Genomic DNA, 20,252 nt, shown 5'->3' on the forward strand with positions numbered 1-20,252 from the left:
ATTCTCTTCTTTACTGTTATCCCAAAACAAATAACATAAGAACATAAGAACATCCTTACTGGGTCATACCAATGGTCCATCAAGCCCAGTAGTCCATTCTCATGGTGGCTAATCCAGATCCCTAGTACCTGGCCAAAATCCAAGGAGTAGTAATATTCCATGCTACCGACCCAGGGTAAGCAGTGGCAGACTATGGACTTTTCCTCCAGGAACTTGCCTAAACCTTTCTTATAACCAGCTATGCTATCCCCTCTTACCATAACCTCTGGCAATGCGTTCCAGAGATACACCATCCTCCAGGACCCTGACTCCTCCTCTAAAGCCGACATGAGCTGGATCAACTTCAAGGAAACTGACTGGCTAATGTTCAACAAATATTACAATAAATATACAAAATCTTACTGCAAATTAGACCCCTGCCCCCCTAACGTGATGAAATCTGCCCCCCTTAACTTCAAAACCAACCTTCTCACCTGGATCAACCTACAATTATCAGTCGGGAAATTCCCAGAAGACCTAGGCCAAATTATTATTACCCCTATAAAAAAGAACAAAAAAGAAGCAACCAACAACATATGAAACTACAGACCCGTCGCAAACATCCCTCTGGCTTCCAAATTAATGGAAGGCCTGGTAAATGCTGACCTAAACAACCACTTAGACAAATTCAACCTACTACATACCAACCAATCCGGTTTCAGACCCGGATTCAGCACCGAAACTATAATGGCCTCTCTGCTAAACTTCCTACACTCCCTTCTCAGTCAAGGCTCCAATGTTTTCATCCTCCAACTGGATCTAAGCAGCGCCTTTGACCTAGTTGACCACTCCATCATGCTGAACTGTTTGGAGGCAATAGGCATCTCAGGAAACACTCTTACCTGGTTCCGGGGATTCCTCGAACTCAGGTCCTATCAAGTACTCAAAGATGATAATCTCTCCTTCAGCTGGAACAACAACTGCGGACTCCCCCAAGGCTCCCCGCTCTCACCGACCCTCTTCAATATCTACCTCATCTCACTGGGACACCTATTACAGAGCTTAAACCTCACCTTCCACATTTACGCTGACGATATCACCGTCTTGCTTCCATTATCCGATATTTCACCGAAATTCATCATTCACCTATCCAATATCCTAAACCAAATAGAACTTTGGATGAAGGCCTACAAACTCAAACTGAACACAGAAAAAACCAAATTTTTCCTAGCCTCTCCCAATGAGCAGATAAAAGACAACAAGATTCACGTGAATGGTAAAGACTACGAAATTGATCAATCTATTAAAATACTAGGGGTTACCCTTGACAGACACCTAACACTAGATAAACACACTGACCTAATGTTCAAAAAATGTATCTCTACCCCCTGGAAACTTCGCACCATTAAAAAATTTTTCGACGAATCATCCTTCCGTCTAATAGTACAAGCCTCCATCCTGAGTACCCTGGACTACTGCAACATTATATTTTTGGGAGCGTACAAAAAGTCCCTCCACAAACTAAGATTAATCCAAAACACTGCCGTCCATCTCATCTTCGGACTCAAGAAATGGGAACACATCTCTCCATATCTCCAAACACTCCACTGGTTACCAGTTGAATCCAGAATACTTTTCAAGTTTGCCTGCAACAGCTTTAAAGCGATATTCGGGATGCTACCATCTTACTTAGCGTCCCAATTCCTCACCTCCTGCCCAAAAAAGACCTCCCGCAGAACAAACCTCTTTACTTACCCATCCCAGAAATCACGTCACTACAAGAAGTACCTAAACAGAATGCTTTCTTTCCAGGCAGCCCAACTGAACTCATGGCTAGCAAAACCAATACTCGAAGCCACATCATACGCTGACTTCAGAAAATCTCTGAAGACCCGTCTCTTTAACTCCACCCAATCTCTCCCCCCCCACCAGTTATAATCCTCTCCGAAAGTCCTCCCCCCTTTCCCTTCCCCCAATGCTTAAGCTGTACCTCTCTCACGCACATTGTAGATATCTAACTGTAAACAGCATTGCTCTCTTCTAACTGCTCATATTGTATCATACCTTATTGTATTGCATTGTATTGTATCGGGTCCTCATTGTAAACATCCGATAACTTCCCTTGTTTCTATCTTGTACCTTGTACCTTATTGTAACACCCCTGTACCGGCTACCTTTGTAGTATCCTGTATCATATCGTAAACATCCTGCAACTGTTCTTTTGTTAACATCTTGTACCATTGTAAACACCCCAGTACCTTCTCATTTTGTATTACCCTGTATCCTACTGTTAACACTGTACTCTCTCCAGACCGCTTCGAACTTAGGGTATAGCGGTATATAAGAAATAAATTATTATTATTATTATTAACTATTCTCTGACTGAAAAAATATTTCCTCCTATTGGTTTTAAAACTTTTTCCCTGTAACTTCATTGAGTGTCCCCTAGTCTTTGTACCCGTTCTACTCCACTCAGGATTTTGTAGACTTCAGTCATATCTCCCCTCAGCCGTCTCTTTTCCAAGCTGAAAAGCCCTAACCGTTTTAGTCTTTCCTCATATGAGAGGAGTTCCATCCCCTTTATCATCTGGGCTCCTCTTCTTTGAACCTTTTCTAGTGCTTTCTTGAGATAAGGAGACCAGAATTGAACGCAATACTCCAGAAGAGTTTGCCCATGGAGCATACAAAGGAATTATAATATCTTTAGCCTTGTTAACTATCCCTTTTAAAATAATTCCTGGCATCTTGTTTGCTTTTTTGGCCGCTGGCACACATTTGGTGAAAGGTTTCAATGTATTATCTACAATGACACCCAGATCCTTTTCTTGGGCGTTAACCCCCCAAGGTGGACCCTAGTTTCAATAACTGTGATTTGGGTTATTCTTTCCAATGTGCATCACTTTGCATTGACCACATTAAATTTCATCTGCCACTTGGATGCCCAGTCTTCCAAATTCCTAAGGTCTGCCTGCAATGTTTCACAATCCACCTGCGTTTTAACAACTTTGAACAGTTTAGTGTCATCTGCAAATTTAATCACCTCAATCGTCGTTCCAATTTCCAGATCATTTATACATCAGTTAAATAGCACAGGTCCCAGAACATGTCCCTGTGGCACTCCACTGTTTACTCTCCTCCACTGAGAAAAATGACCATTTAACCCTACCCTCTGTTTTCTATCCGATAACCAATTCCTATCCACAACTGAACTTTGCCACCTATCCCATGACTCTTTAATTTTCTCAGGAGCCTCTTGTGAGGAACTTTATCAAAAGCTTTCTGAAAATCTAGATATACTATATTAACTGGCTCACCTTTATCCACATGTTTATTCATACCTTCAAAGAAGTCAAGCAAATTGGTGAGGCAAGATCTCCCTTGGCTGAACCCATGCTGACTCCATCTCATTAAATCATGTTTGTCCACATCTTCCACAATTTTATTTTTTATAATTGTTTCCACCATTTTGCCCGGTACTGAAGTCAGGCTTACCGATCTGTAATTTCCACTGGAACCTTTTTTATAAATCGGTGTAACATTGGCAACCCTCCAATCTTCAAGTACTACAGATGATTTTGGCGACTAACAGATCAGCAATTTAATGTTTGAGTTCCTTTAGTTCCCTGGGATGTATAACATCTGGTCCAGGTGATTTATCACTTTTTATCTTGACGATTTGGCTTAGTACATCTTCCAGATTCACAGAGATTTCTTTCAGTTTCTCTGCATCATCACCTTTGAATACCAATACCAGTTCTGGTAGATAAGAATACAGTGCTCCCCTGGTCATTCGCGGTCCCAGTTATTCACGGTATTTTCCGACTGCGAATGACCAGGCAGGAGAGAGCAGCCAGAGAGTTGATCAGCCCCACGGGGAAGAAAAGCAGGGAGAACACGGCGCCGGCTTGTTCCCGATGGCGGCAGTGGCAGCTTATTCCCCGGTGGCAGCCTATTCCCCGGTGGGTGGCCAACTGTGCATCCCTTTGGGGCGGCACCCGGGGAAGACTGCCCCCCCCCCTTGGTACACCACTGGTACTCCTAGTAACCTAGGATCCTGGGAGACACTTCACTGTTTTATGCTCCTTGACTTGTATTCCAAGGTTAATGCCTCTGATGATGGAATCCCCTAACAGCATTAATTTTCTGGTTTGAGCTTTCTTTTTTTTCCTTTGGGGGTACTTTTCTTCTTGAGTTACCTTCACTGGTTCTGGTTCCATCTCAATTCTTTATTCTTGAGCATTGCAATGCTCTAATGGAGCAAAATAACTCTATAAGTGCAACAATTATGAGGATGGATGTTTCTGTGTCACATGTCACAGTCTACCTGACCTTACTGTGATTTATTTATTCCTGGATTGTTTTATTCTTGAGGCAGTGGTGGTAAATTAGTATGATTCTATGGAGTGATGGAAGCTGCTTTAATTAAATCCAATTCCTGCTTAAGTTTACAGAGCTCCTCCTTAAGACAGTCAAACCTCGGTTTGCGAGTGTTTTGCAAGACGAGCAAAACATTCTCACAAAACTTGTCTTGTAAACCGAGTGTTGACTTGATTTGTGAGCACCTCCCCAGACAACCGGCAGCGCTCCTCCCTGCTCGCAAAGGTCCCCCCCCTGCACGAACCGCCATCCCCCACCCGAACAACTTGAAACTTATCCCCCGTCTGGCACCAGCACGCAGCCCACAGGACGTTCCGGTGCCGCTTGAAGAACTTCCTGCCTCTGCCGGGCCTTGAGCATGCATCTGCGCATGCTCAAGGCCTTCTAATTCTCCCTCTCGCCGAGATTCTTGGAGATCTCTGAGATTCTCGGCAAGAGGGAGAATTAGAATGATTTGAATGACCAGACAACAACAGGTAGAAAAAATAATTGTACTTTCTATTTTTTGATTGCAATATATCAGATTTGAAATGTGTATCCTACCAGAGCTGGTGATAGACAGCGAGCATGAGCTAAAACCTAACAGAGGAAAAGTGTTTTTTTGTTTATTTTGTTTATAGCACTGGAGAGAGGAAAGGGAGTGGGGAGGGTGAAGAGGCTACAAAATAAACCCACCAGGATGTTTGTGAAAAACAAACAAACACCTGTTTGGGCAGGAAAAGCGAATTGAATCAAATTAAAAAACTGATTCAATAGGCTGAATTGAATCGAAAAGTTTTCCCTAAATTGGGCAGCGCCATATATCAGTAGCAAACCCAGGGGTTGGTGGGAAATGGAGAGGGTGAGTGGGAGTATAAATCCTTAATTTAACAGAGACTCAAGCAGATGAGAAACAAACGTCCCAAACAGTAAAGGAAAAGGAGGTTTGGGAGTTTTTTACCAGCTGAAAGTAGAGTGGAAGATTGAAGGGAAAGTGTGTTGTCAGGAAATGGAAGTAGCCCAGGAAATGGCCCCTCCTAACGAGACACTGGTCCGAGGCAACTATTCAAATGGTCCAATAGCAAGCCAAATCCTTAAGCTCCCTTTACTACAGAAAAACACAAGATGTTAAATCCAAGCTCCAGAGCCAATTCTGTAATTGTAGAAGTCAACATGTCCACAGCACCCGCTGACACCATGGCAATCAATGACAGTTTCTCTAACCGATGGGCGTAAATGCCCAGGCTTTACACAATCACCTTCTGCCACACCTCATCAGCTGCTCACCTGGATCGTCTTCATTGTGTCAGTCTTCTGCTCCATCTTCTTGGCAATTAAGCCCGTCACTGCACCATAGATAACTTGTAGATTCGGACGTTCCTTGCAGGTGGCATCCAGCAGGCTGAGGAACTGCTCATTTACTAACACATTCTAGAGCCGGGAGGAATGGAAAGAAAGCAGTTGGGCAGGGTCTTAGAAGAGAATTGGTCCTGGAGAAACGTAAGAATTTAGCACACATAACATACATGACCATTTCAAGATCTTCCGATACTGAAAGAAAGCCCAGTTTAGTTGACTGTTCTCTTTGTGATATAAGTTCATCTTTTGTAAACCGCATAGATCCTCACGGTTATTTAATTTAATTCTTATATACCGCTAATATACGGTATTTAAGTCTATTTTATGTTATGTTATGCATGAGCTTTCTGCATTGTTCCTACTTTATAGAATACATTACCATTAGAATTAAGTCAAGAACAGAATTATTTCTGATTTCATAATCTAATGAATAAGCATGAGACAAATTTGCACCTAATGGAGGTGATAGGTATGCAAATTCATCTCATGCATATTCATTAGGGATATCCTGAAAACCTGACTGGCTGGCAGTCCCTTAGGACAGATTTAAGAATCTGTGGTACGTGGATTTGCTGTAATTTGTGTTCTGTGACTTACTGTGGTTGTGACTTTGTCTTTCTTGCTTAAAGACTATTTTTAAGTAAACCCGTTGGTTCAGAATCTGAATTCTGGCTGGGACTGAGTTATCAAGAAGAAATCACCCACATGTGGGTTATCCTACTATCTTATCTGCAAGAAACATCAGATTTCAGCATGATGTTATCATCTCTCTCTCTGTGAATGGCCTTTGGGGCTACCTCAAGTGTGATATTTCCATGGCATGCTATGGCCACCTTCTAAGGAGAAAGAGGGTTAGATGGCTTGCCCAAGGGCACATGTTGCTGCCATGGGATCTGAACCTGGGCCTTCAGCTACTCTAACCATTAGGCTACTCCTCCATCCCTATCAAGTGTGTAGTTGAGTTCAATAAAAGCATTTTCCATAGAATGGAGGACAATAGTCATTTTACGAAATGGGACGTTCCAAAAGGAACTGAAAGGAAGGTGAACATTTGGAAGAAACTTCCAGCAGAGGTTCTAGGAGCCAAAACAGAGGCAGAATTCATGCAGAAAAGGGAGGGAGAGAGGAAATTGAAAACTTCAGGAAGAAATGGGCCCTTTCTACTAATATCTTGTGCACCTCTCTGTAGCACATCTTGAAATGTCAACTGCATCATTTAAGATATTTTACAAGAGTCCGCTAGAAGGCATCGCAATGCGCAAAGGTTCTTCTTAAGCAAGAGGAGGCTTTTGGCTTTGCCATGCCTTCTAGTAGACTCTTGTGAAACCCCCAGAGAATCATCTGTGCTCACTGGGCCCTATCAGACACCTATGTAACATGTACCACTAAGACACCTGCTGTGGTTGCGTGAGGTTCCCTCCCAGAACATACCAGAAACATGGGGAAAGAGGGTGCTCTGGAGTCTTACTTTGATGTCGAGCTCTTTCATCTTGCTCCCATGATTTTTCCTGATGGATGTAAGGAGCATTGTGGCCGCTTCCATATTCAGAGGATTCTGAAACAACTGAATCAAAGTGGGCTTAAAGATCAGATGAAATTTGCAGATCCTAGACCTGCCCTGTAATCACACGGAGGGTCATTTTCAAAGTGTTTTTTTATTTTATTGATTTTAATGCAGATAAACGTGTTTCAAAAGCAGTTTTATGCAGATAAAAGTTGCCCTCTTAGTGAAGATAAAAGCCTGAAGGAAAAAGCACCATGATTGGTCATCAGAGGAGGGCAAATGGACACATACATTTTGGAATCAATATTCAGCCAACAGCACTCCAGCATTTTGCCGATCACCACTGGAAACTCAATGCCAGGCCATGTCCAGATTCATAGCTGGCTATGGCTTTCCAAATTAAGATAGGGCTGACTTTTATCTGGTCCTACTTATGCAGTTAACCTGGCCAGTTAAATTGCAAATATCGGCAAAGTGCCTACACCCCCCCCCCCCCAAAAGAGCCGATTTTGAGTTTAACATTAACCAGTAAAGCGCCATTATAAATGTGTGGCTAGCCTCGGACAAGCAATTTAGCCAATCAGGAGGCATTTCTGGCCAGTTAAATTGCTTCCTTTCTTTTGAAATCATTGCACATCGTTTGTGGTGAGCGCTTGACATCTGCTGCAATACTGCCATAAAAACGTGTGGATATTTTCAATCCACAGTGTGCATACCAAGCACATTTTCAAAGGAAACTTCCATTTCACAGCCTCCTCCCTTTTTCGATGTCTGCAAGCTCTGCTCCCTGTGTCAAGTTTCATCCTGGAACTTCTCGGTACAAGCAACTGATTGCAGAATATCCTCTATTATGACCTTTGAACACTACTAAATAAATTCACCACTAGCGGCAGGGTCATTCCAGTTCACGTGGTCCATATCAGAATTCCAAGAAATTTTATGTAGGTCTAAAACCAAGCGGTGCAAAATATGAGAGAATCAAAACTCAAATATGCAAAACTAGAGCATCTATAGTGCTGCTAGACATACTCAAAACATAGTAGAGACAGTCCCTACTCAAAAGAGCTTACAATCTAGTCAAGACAGAAACTGGAATAAGCAGAGTGTTTGCTGATGTTGTGTCCTTTGTAGCCAGTCTCTTTGAAACAGAACATGCTGTACCGGGATTTGTAAACTGGACAGTCCATTGCTTGCATGTATGACAAAAATTGGTGGATTGTTAATATGTGTAGAAAAAAAGAGAAAGAAGGTCTCAGTCCTTGGAGTAAAACAGAGCAACATTGCCGTCATCTGAAATGAAATATGTCCAAGACTGAGCTGCTCCTCTTTCCTCCTAAACCCTTTGCTCCTCCTCCTCCTTTCTCCATCTCTGTAAATAATACTGTTGTTGTTCCATTCTCCTCTGCTCGCAGCCTTGGAGTGGTCTTCAATTCTGACCTCTCATTTTCCAACAAGCTGCTAAGACCTGTCGTTCAGTATCGCCAAAATTTGCCCCTTCCTCTCTGAGCACACTACCCAGACCCTTGTCCAAGCTCTCATAACCTCATGCTTAGATTACTGCAATCTACTTCTAACTGGTCTCCCGCAGTGTCGCCTCTCCCCCTTGCAATCTGTGCAAAACTCTGCTGCATGACTCATCTTCTATCAACCTCGCTACGCTCATGTCACCCCTCTCCTTAAGTCACTTTACTGGCTCCCTATCTGCCATCGCATCCAGTTCAAGATCTTATTTCTGACCTACAAGTGTGTTCATTCTGCTGCCCCCCAATATCTCTCCTCTCTTCTCTCTCCTTATACTCCTCCCAGAGAACTCCATTCCTCAGATAAGTCGTTCTTAACGTTACCCTTCTCTTCCACTGCCAATTCCAGACTTTGTTCCTTTCATCTAGCTGCCCCCTATGCCTGGAATAAATTACCCAAGTTTTTTCCATCAAGCCCCTTCCCTTGTTTAAAAGCATAACCCTACTCCTCTGCCCTCCAACCCAGCCAGCAGATTAACCGTTCCCCTTAACTGTATCCATGACATCCTGTTTGTCTCTCTTGTCTGTTTACATTGTAAGCTCTTTTGAGCAGGGACTATTTTCTTTGTGCGTCTGGTAGCGAGATAGAAATAATTCATCGTAGTAGTAGGAACAAAAGAAGAAGCAGAGGAGATGTTAAAACCAACCTTCGGTTACATGTACTTTATTGATGGTATGTCCCAAATTGGCGCTTCCTTTTTAAGCAGAGATGCTGGAGTGGTAAGAAACTTCAACATCTTTTACCAAATTTTAGTCATTTCTATAGTCTGGTGCACCTACAGTTTATGGTCTTTATTTCTTTTATGACTGCAGCTCCCGTACGACATTTGCGAAGTATTACAAGTTCCTTGTTGTCCCCTAAGGAAGGTGACGTTACTTGCCAAAACTTGGATCCTAGTCGGAACCACATGTGCATTATATGTGAAGGCCTTGTTTATGAATTCATATACCTGAAGGTTGGTTTTGACATCTCCTCGGCTTCTTCTTTCGTTGCTTTGCTAATATTTGTGAAATTTCTTTTCAGGAATGTGATGCTTTGATAAGCTTTACGCATCCAAAAGGACCTGCTACGTCTTTCCACTGGCTTGTTAGGGCAGATACATGCTGGGTGCTGGAGCTGCATACTAGATCATTGCAACTCTTCCAGCTCCTACAGTCAGCACAATAGGAAGACTGCAGAGCTATCCAGTGGAAGAAATGTTTCATAAAAAAACAGGAGAAAGTGCCTTCACCCCAGTGCTCAGTCTCTTGGTAAGAATATGCCCATTGTGGCAAGTCTGGCCCTGCTTCCAACTTGCCCCATGGTAAAAACAGGGAGAACAATATTTCAGGTCGTAGTAAATTCCGTCAGAGGAATTTCCCTAGCTATGAGGCTGCCTATAGTACAGAAACCTTAGAGGCCAGCTCTGTGCAGAATGAGAGAAGCAGCTCTGCAAAAGGAGCCTATTCCAGGCAAAGAATAAAATCTTTTAAAACTGCCTTTAAGCAGCATAGGTTCTCTGACCGCTATTTTCATTATGGTCAACAGCAGTACTGGCCCATTCCCATACCTCAGAGCCTCAAACAGGAAAGGGAGAGACTCAGGAAGGTGGATGGAAACCAGCCCAGCTGAAGGTGCCAGTGGAGCGGACTAGAAGGTGGAACAGAGCTCAGCCCAGATCCAGTCCTGGTGAGGAGTTAATGGAACTGGAGGAAGCTGGACTGCCCACTCAGTCAACCTGGCCTACTCCTGAGGAAATGTGTGAAACAGTACCTGTACAAGGTGAGCTGGATGAAGATATTGACATTAGCTGAATGAATCCTGCTTATTGTTTTTTTTCTTTCTTGGAGAAGGGATTCTTTTTCTCTTTTTGCTTGCCTCATTGCTAAGGAATAGTGCAGGAAACCTTTATTGCTCTCACCCGAGAACAATCATCTTGAACTGTGTTTTGTTTCATGGCTGTTTTTTTGTCTCTCTTCTTTTTTGGCTGGGACTAATTGAAAGACTTTACTGAACTGTGAAACCTATGCTGCACCCTACATACTGTGAGGGCTTAGCTAATCAATACTTATGTAGCAGTGCTGCTAAATGAACCAGTGAAGGGGTGTTTGTATTTGGAACTTACTCAAGGTTATTTTTCTCCTCTCTTATGAGCCTCCTGATATCCTGGAAACAAGGCCTACGCAGAATCTGGGCGTGACATCCAACCAGGCTGAAGAAAGCCAAAGATCCACTGAATGCAAGCAGACAGCCATCATCCATACCTGCCTATTGTTTTGGTGTTGGTTTCAAGGGCTGCGTTATTTTATTCTTGTGCACTGCATATTTTCTATTATACTTTTTTGCTCTGTTTTGGAGATAGATTTTGTCTTGCTGGAAAACTTGTTTACTTTGCAAAGACTGCATAATAAAAGTCTATTGAATCGGTTCAACGGACGGCCACCAGGATGATCTCGGGGCTCAAGGGTCTCTGGTACGAAGAGAGACTGAACAAATTGCAGCTCTACACTCTTGAGGAACGTAGGGAGAGGGGAGACATGATCGAAACATTTAAGTGTCGAAGTGGAAGATGATATTTTCTTTCTCAAGGGACCCTCGGCCACAAGAGGGCACCCACTCAAACTCAGGGGCGGAAAATTTCATGGCGACACCAGAAAGTATTTCTTCACAGAGAGAGTGGTTGATCATTGGAACAAGCTTCCAGTGCAGGTGATCGAGGCAGACAGCGTGCCAGACTTTAAGAATAAATGGGATACCCATGTGGGATCCCTACGAGGGTCAAGATAAGGAAATTGGGTCATTAGGGCATAGACAGGGGGTGGGTAAGCAGAGCGGGCAGACTTGATGGGCTGTAGCCCTTTTCTGCCGTCATCTTCTATGTTCCTATGTTTCTACTTTTGTTTTCAACAATTAAAGCCTTGCCTTAGTGACTTTTGTGAGTTTCTCTGGGTGCTCTGGCAAACCTTATTAGCCAGCACTGTCTGTAGGGCCTTCTCTCTATTGAGAGGCAGGCCTAGTATTTAGTGCCGCCTAGTTTTTAGCGGGGACGGCCAGACGACACCATGTAGTCATTGCACAGTGAAGCATTAATGCTTAAGGATTTTTCCAAATCAACAATGTATGCCATCATGTAACGTTTTGAGCCTTGTTTTCATATTTAAACTGTCTAGAAAGGATTACATGTCATTAAATCGTTGGGTTTGCAACAACACCTACTTAAATACATAGAGGTTCATTGTTTTTCTTATACATTTTATCAGTTTAAGCTTGTCCGAAGTCTATGACATTTAAAGGGCCTCATATGTCATAAGAACTGCCATCTCCGGATCAGACCTTAGGTCCATCAAGTCCGGTGATCCGCCCACACGGAGGCCCAGCCAGGTGTAACCTGGCAAATCCTTAGTCACCTGTATCCTTCTATGCATCTTGTGAGGAGATGTGCATCTAACTTGCCTTTAAATCCTAGAACGGTGGATTCCACAGCAACCTCCACTGGGAGAGCGTTCCAAATGTCCACCACTTGCTGTGTGAAGCAGAACTTCCTGGCATTTGTCCTGGGCTTGTCCCCCCTCATCTTCAGTCCATGACCTCTTGTCCTAGTCACATTTGACATCTTAAATAACTTTTTTTCCTGCTCTATTTTGTTGAATCCTTTTAGTATTTTGAAAGTCTCAATCAGATCTCCTCGCAGTCTCCTCTTCTCAAGGGAGAACAGTCCCAGTTTTCTAAGTCGTTCTTTGTAGCTCAAGTTCTCCGTACCTTTTACTAGCTTCATTGCTCACCTCTGCACCCTCTCCAGCAGTTTTATATCCTTCTTTAGGTAGGGAGACCAGTGTTGGATACAATATTCCAAGTGTGGTCTGACCATTGCTCTATAGAGCGGCATTATAACCTCCTCTGAATTACTCGTGATTCCCTTCTTTATCATGTCCAACATCCTGTTTGCTTTCTTTTCCGCCGCCAGACATTGCGCCGACGGTTTCAGGGTCCTATCAATCAATACACCCAGGTCCTTTTCTTATTTGCTCTTACCCAATGTTACATCTGATATTCTATACTTGTGCTCCTTGTTCTTTCTGCCCAAATGCATTACTTTGCATTTTTCCACATTAAACTTCATCTGCCATTTCTCTGCCCATCTCACTAACTGGCTCAAGTCTCTTTGGAGTTCCTCGTTGACCTTTTGTGATCTGATCATAACTTAGTGTCATCTGCAAACTTGATGATTTATTACATTCATGTTTTTAAATAAGTTGATCTCAGTTTCTTTTATATCAATAATAATACATTTTTGATGAAATCAGTTATTAAAAAATTGTTAAGACAATGATCATTATTGGTCGATATTTTTGGAGACTTGTCTTTTTACTATTCAACAAGCTCTTTATTATCATTTGCATAAGTTTTTATATATTTTTTGATTCATTACATTCATCATTCTCACTCATGTTTGTTCATATCAATATTGACATATTTTTAAGAAGTCAGTTATTAATTTTAATTTTTATGATATTATTAACTCTTATGACATTATCAATTTTATGATACCAGTTCTTATCATGTGATACCTCTAGACATGTTTGTTTTTTTTTACTATTTATTTGATTGGTTCTTATACAAAAGTGTGACAAAAGATGGCCCTATGAGAATTTAAGTTCTTGTTTTCCTACCATAATATGTTTAATTTGCTTCTTGATATTTGATTATAGATTTAGATCCTACTATCCCTTCTCACTATCGACCAATTGCCAATATACCTTTGTTAACAAAAATGTTAGAATCAATTGTAGCTGGTCAACTTACTGATTATTTGGAGAAATTCTCATTACTCCAGCTGTTTCAACATGGGTTTCGTTCTAATTTTAGTCCTGAAACCTTATTGATCTCTCTTCTTTCAAAAATTCAACAATTACGTCTTCAAAATAAATGTTCTATTTTGCTCCAGTTTGATTTATCTGTGGCATTCGATGTAGTACATCACGACATTTTACTTCATTTACTTTCAGATATAGGTCTCCATCAGGTTGTTCTGGATTGGTTCTCTAAATTTCTTTTGTTTCGCTCTTATTCAGTGAATATTGAAGGTGATATCTCCAATTCTTGGCGGCCTCCTTGTGAGATTCCCCAGGGCTCTCCTCTTTCTCCAACTTTATTTAATCTCTGTATGACTACACTGAATACTTTTAAGCTGTCAGCTTGGGAAATGCTGTTCACCTATGTAGATGATATCTTTATACTAATTGAGATCGATTTAGATATTACCAATTTAGTTTCCAAAGTAAATCATTGCATTTCCAAACTTCAAGCCTGGGCTCTTTCTGTCTGGATGAAGCTTAATACAACTAAAACTAAACTTCTGTGGTTAGGTCCAAAATTGGACTGTCTTCCTCCTACTGTAGCTTTGGAATCTGGGGCCTCTTTGCAGATTGAGTTCTCATCTAAGATATTGGGAGTCCTTTTTGATTCCTCTCTTACCTTTAAGGACCAAATAAATTCCCTGGTCAAGAAATGCTTTTTAGTTTATGAATGTTGAGGAAGGTTAGACATCTTTTTCATCATCGACATTTCTCTGTCTTGGTCCAATCAATCATATTATCTAGACTAGATTACTGTAACGCTATCTATCTTGGTATCACAAAGATCTGTTTCCAAAGATTACAATTAATCCAGAATTCTGCGAAGCTGATCTTTAGAAAAAGTAAATTTGACCATGTGACCCCTTTGCTCCTGAGTCTTCATTGGCTCCCAGTTTATCTTAGAATTCAATTCAAATGTGCCTGCATCTCTTTCAGAATTTTATATGGCATTTTTATTCCCCTCGTTCCCTTATTATGGAATGCTTACAGATTTTCCTTTGCAAGAGGCATCCAACAATTCAAACTCTCCCTTTCATCTAGAAAAGGAATTAAAGGAGTTAAGATCTTCAGTTAATCTCTGGCTTTTAAACTTTCTCAACTATGGAATGAACTCCTCTTAATTCTGAGGAGCCCCAGTTCTTTCCAATCTTTCCACAAACTTCTAAAAACTTTTCTTTTTGCCAAACATTTTGAAAACTAATCTATTTGAAACCTTTGCTATTACTTTTTTTTAGTTTTTATTTAGTCATTGTAAACTTTCTTTAGTTTTTATGTAATTGTTGTAAACCGAGTCGAGCTTCCTTAGGTTGCCGACCCAGTATATAAAGTTAAGCTTTAGTTTAGTTTAGATAATGTTAAATCTGTATATTTTTCCACAACGGGTTAATTATGCATTTGTTTCCTGTTCTTCTTTCTTTTCTCTCGAATCTCAGTGTTCTATAGAATGTGTTGAAAATTTTGTGGATTTTGTACGATCTGATTAGCACAGGGATTGATAGCATGAGTGATATCTTCTACCCACTGGGTTTTGTGAGTTAATATAATTTATTTATGTTCTTTCACTCAGTCATGTTTTTTGATGTCTGGTTTGAACATATTTATGTTATTCATAATTTTCTGTTTTTAATCATAAAACTTTGTTTATGTTATTTATAAATACTTATTTTGGACATTATTTAAAAAATTTGAGAGGTTATATGAAATTTTTAAAAGTTTATTGTGACATACATGGGTTATATATGACATATTCATGTTCATTTTTATGGTTTATGACTTCTCATTTATGATGTTTTTGATTTTGTTGTATGATGTACATGTATATCATATATGATTTATTAATGTTTTTATGATTCTTTTCTAATGAAGAGGATGCTGATATAATTGCATATTCATATTACATGTTACATTTTAGACTCCTGAGGCAGGCCCTTGAGGGCCGAAACACGATCGTGTCGACTTCATCATAATAAGAGACTAAGCACCAACTGGTCATCTTTGTTGTTTGTTTGCTGCTCATAAAAAATCGTAACACTTGAAAGACAAATAATAGAAAATTTTAAAAAAATTCATAAACGAGTTAAAAAAAATTTTTAAACATTTTTTGTGAATTTTTTTTTTTTTATAGGACTTCAGCTTGGGAAACACAAAGGCTTGAGAACCTCGAGTATGAAACCCAGAATTACTGGCTTGGGAACCAGTGGCAAAAACCCATTGGGCTTAGGAACCCATATTAAAGATCTTTTTGGGGAGATGATGATTCAATTCACCTTCTGTTCATTTGGTGAATACTGATTCCTGACCCATGGCTGGCCCTGCCTGGCTAACTGACCTGACCCCTAGGTGATAGAGTTACCAGTTCATTGAACTGGCAGTGGCAAAGCCACCATGAACCAATGCAAGGATGATGAGGACCTGTAATAACAATCCAACATGCATCATGGAACATGCTTGTGTTTCAAGCAGTTAAAAAGCACAGAAGGTCTGAGAGCAAGATGCCGACCATCGTCCTTTGTAGAAGAAAAGATGTTCTTTCTTGTGGTAAAATCTAAGATGGCCCACATGGAGATACTGTGCCCTGAAAACAAGGCAAAATTAATGCACAAGTTCACAAGGGCATTTTTTTCAGGCCACATTTTTACAGGGATTCTTGCTGGACAGCTCAGAATTTATATTTGCATAGAAACTAGCATTGTTAATATAAGTGTAAAGTTATGCGGCATTTGATAAATATTTTCAAAGTTATTGATGACCAAAGTATGAGCCTCATTTTGTGCAATGAATTTTTTGGCCCATTTTGCTGGGCAATAATGAAAAAAGTCATCTAATTGGGTAATCCCATCAGTATATCTAAATTCAATGTCAAAAACTGTATAGATAAGCCAAATTTGAGCTTTGTATCAGTTTTGGTTTATGTAATGTAATAATAATAATAATAATTTATTTATTATATACCGCTATACCGTGAAGTTCGAAGCGGTTTACAATAAAGATACATTTGACAGTACATGGGATAGAAACGGTTTACAATACAAGTGGTTTACTATCAAGGTGCATTTTGTCAGTGTAAGGGATACAGGTGGGTTACCATAAAGATACATTTAGTCAGTACATGGGTTACAATAAAGATACATTATGTCAGTACATGAGATTCAAGGTGGAAAGTATAATTAGTTTCGGGCCTTGGAATTAGGGGGCGAGGTGGAAGGGTCATGGCGAGGAAGAGTTGGGTATGGGAATTTAGAATTTGTTAAACAGTCGAGTTTTCAGGGATTTTCTAAAGTCTGCGTATGGAGTGGCCTCAATTATGGGCTTTCCAAGCCATGTGTTCAGCCTGGCTGCCTGGAATGATAACATTCTATCTAGAAACTTTTTGTATTGGTAAGATTCTGTAGATACTGAAAGCAGCCACTATGTTTCTGGTTGCGTGCAGCCTGACGAGCACAACGCATATCAGATGCTCTATTTCAGTCACAAATGCATAACTCAGTCTAATATTTGGCACAGCTTAGTTTAAAACCAAAGGCTACTCATACATAAAATTTCATGGATTTCTGAGATGGTCGACTGGGGACATATTTCAAAATCGGACCACTTGACATGGAATGATCTAGCAATGACAGAACAAATTTCAGACATACACACACACTCACATACTCTGCTCTCGCACAGGAAATAAAGGAAGACTTGTCACTTTGTTAGCAGTTCATCAAAAAGTTTGTGAGAGGCTGAATTTTCAGGTATAGAAATGCTGAGGTTGATATTTATTGGGAGTTAACCAGCTGTGAACAGATGCTCACCGGTGAAGTCATGCCTTGGCAGCTAACCAATGATAGTACAATATATGTAATCCCCTGATGCAATCTTGGGAAAGTTGATTGCACTGACATGTTCCCAATAGGAATATATAAAAACGAATTCTTTATATGTGTATGTGGCCTCAGTGCATAAGTGAAAGCGGCTTCTGCAACTTGAAGGGAGCTATTTTTCAAGCCCCTCGGTGCACCATCATAGGCTCACATGCATGCACTAAATCAAATACGTTTGTAAGCCTATGATGGTACACAGAGGGGCTTGAAAAATAGCTCCCTTCAAGTTGCAGAAGCCGCTTTCACTTATGCACTGAGGCCACGTACACATATAAAGAATTCGTTTTTATATGTTCCTATTGAAAGCTAATTTAAGGACTTAAGAACTGGTGAAATGTAAGAAGTTGTGCTGCTGAATTTTGAACAAGTAGAAGACAATGAAGGCTATATTTTAGAATTCATGATGCAGAGAATTACAGTAGTCTTATTCTGGCTTAAACAAAGCTGTGGTGGACGTTTCTACTGTGGGCCGGTGAGATAAATGTTCCAATGCTCAAAGAATTCGCTGGCCCACGGTAGGATCCTCTATCAAGGCTTTGTATAAGGAGCCCTTGTTTAGCAATTTATTAATAAGTGTATATACCATTTTTCTGACTGCTGTCATTCCCAACAAATAAAACAATCAAAGGTAGAATAAAATAAACTTTAAAATAGTGACAGACTATAACAGAAATAATCGACTCAAAACTAACCCAAATGCAAGAGATTTTAAAACTGCTAAATCAAAATAAGTTTTCACAGAACCGAGTTAGCAAAGCGTAAGATATGATGAGGCTTAAGAACCAAAGTCAAAGAAATTCCTCTCCCTCTCCCCTGTGGATCCTTCCGGCGTTTACCTTTAACACCTGCAGGGTACGGTTCGCCTCCAGCCCTTTGCTCAGAGCGCCTGCTCCTTCACTACCAATCCGGTTACTGCTGATGTCCAGGTGCGTTAGGCAACTGTTGAATTTCAGCACCTCTCTCAGAGCCAGGGCTCCGTCATTGCTGAAGCCGTTGTGGGAGAGGTTCAGCACCTTTAATGAGCTATTCAGCTGCAGAGGAGAGAAAGCTTCTCAGTCACAGATGGTGCAAAGGCCCGCTCTTCCCTCCCTGCTCCAGACTGTCCCCCCTCTGCAGAACTCAGCCTCGGGTCATGATGAAGGCATAGGCAAAGTGGGCCCAGGCCTAGGACCCAGGGCTCTCACCTGTGCGAATTCCACGGCTCCGCTAGCAGAAAGAAAAGTTGGGGAGAGGGCGGGGGAAGATCAGAAGTCTGTCTCTCTCCCCACACTCTAGGCCCATCTGCATCTGCCTTGGAGGCCTAACACACTGGTTTGCCTAAGGCCCATAAATAGGGTTAGCAGATTTTCCGGAACTAAAATCCGGACCCCCAGTTCCGCCCAAGTCATGCCCCATTCTGCCCCCCTCAACCTCTTCACTTGTCGGGATGGCATCCGCGCATGCGCTGGTGTGATGTCACCGCCTTGGATCTGCACATGCGCAGATGTTGTCCCGACGTCGCTCCTAGCTGGAAGCTTTGCAAAACCTGGACAAACTCCAGGAAAATCTGGACGTCTGGTAAAAAGACAGCGTCAGGATCGTACCTTGAGCCCAGCACTGAGTGTCACAGCCCCCTTCATCCGGATGTGGTTCCAGCTAAGGTCCAACACTTGCAGAACTGAATTGGCTGCTGAAAAAGCAGGAAAATAGTCTGAACTCAACTCCAGCATTTTGCCCAGGAGATCTTTCTGCATTTACCTCATTCAGATACAGGGATGCCTCTCGAGCAAAGCCCACACATAGCACAGGAGCATCTGTCACCATGTTTTCACTTTACACAGTAGCCTTGACAGGATAGTGGAGGAGGTCATAAGACAGGGAAATTTGTCACTTGGTTTTGGCCAGAACCAAAGCACAAACTGAAACTGACCCAGCCCCTGACTGGGAACAGCCCCCACTCCCTCCCTCTCTCTACCACCCCACACTCCCAGACCCACCTGTAAGTCACTGACACCCCAGTCCCCTCTGAGGGGGTCGCTGAGAAGTTCTCAGCCCAACTAACAAAGTTGAAGAATAATAATAATAATTTTACTCTTCTATACCGCCATAATCGTGTGACTTCTAAGCGGTTCACATTGAAGAGCTGGACAATCAGTGAGTTACACTATACAGTTTATTAAAAATTACAGACTTATAGGCAAGAGTGGACATATTAGAAGTAATAGAATTGGATTTAGTGTTTGGTGTAGTTACTGTTTAGGTGATATATCTGTCGAATAAGACAGTTTTTATGTCTTTTCTAAAAGCGTCGGAGGTCAGTCTAGCTCCATGAATGTAGTTGTCTAGCCAGTGTTGTTGTTTGTTTGCTTGGTACATAAAAGTCCTATCCAGAAAGGTTTTGTATTTACAGCCGGTAATGCTTGGGTATGGCAAATAGATTGCAGTTTATCCCAGGACAAGCAGGCAGGTATTCTCACTAGTGGGTGATGTCATCAGACAGAGCCCCGGTACGGACGTCTCACAAGCACGTGTTGCTTGTAGAAACTTAAAGTTTCTAGATGCCCGCACCGCGCATGCGCCGGTGCCTTCCTACCCGGAGATCCGGGCGTGTCTCCTCAGTTCTTTCTTTTCCGCGGAGCTGAGAAGTTCAACTTCATCATGCGCTAGCTGAATTCAGTTAAATTTGCCTTCCTTGTCCGCGTTTTCGCTTTCTTTTAATTACAGTTAACAGTTCTTTTCTTTTTCAAAAAAAAAAGAAGATTATTTCCTCCGGCGGGTCGAACGGGCCGGCCACGTGGCTCAGGCCCACTGGCTTCGACCTCGCTGCGGAGATTTTCCGGCCTATGTCCCGGC

At 41.6% G+C, this 20,252-nt stretch overlaps 1 protein-coding gene across 1 annotated transcript in view; it reads right to left on the minus strand.

Annotated features, from left to right (window-relative positions):
- The window catches only part of LRRC74A (leucine rich repeat containing 74A), a 111,327-nt gene that overhangs the window by 20,545 nt on the left and 70,530 nt on the right, over positions 1 to 20,252 (minus strand). The window contains exons 7-10 of the mRNA XM_033953276.1: positions 19,004 to 19,089; positions 18,257 to 18,451; positions 7,163 to 7,258; positions 5,623 to 5,766 (exon numbers count right to left, since the gene is read on the minus strand). Coding sequence (XP_033809167.1) covers positions 5,623 to 5,766; positions 7,163 to 7,258; positions 18,257 to 18,451; positions 19,004 to 19,089 — 521 coding nt within the window. The remainder of the gene's footprint in view (positions 1 to 5,622; positions 5,767 to 7,162; positions 7,259 to 18,256; positions 18,452 to 19,003; positions 19,090 to 20,252) is intronic.

The sequence above is a fragment of the Geotrypetes seraphini genome, chromosome 7 (genome assembly GCF_902459505.1).
Source record: "Geotrypetes seraphini chromosome 7, aGeoSer1.1, whole genome shotgun sequence".
NCBI lineage: Eukaryota > Metazoa > Chordata > Amphibia > Gymnophiona > Dermophiidae > Geotrypetes > Geotrypetes seraphini.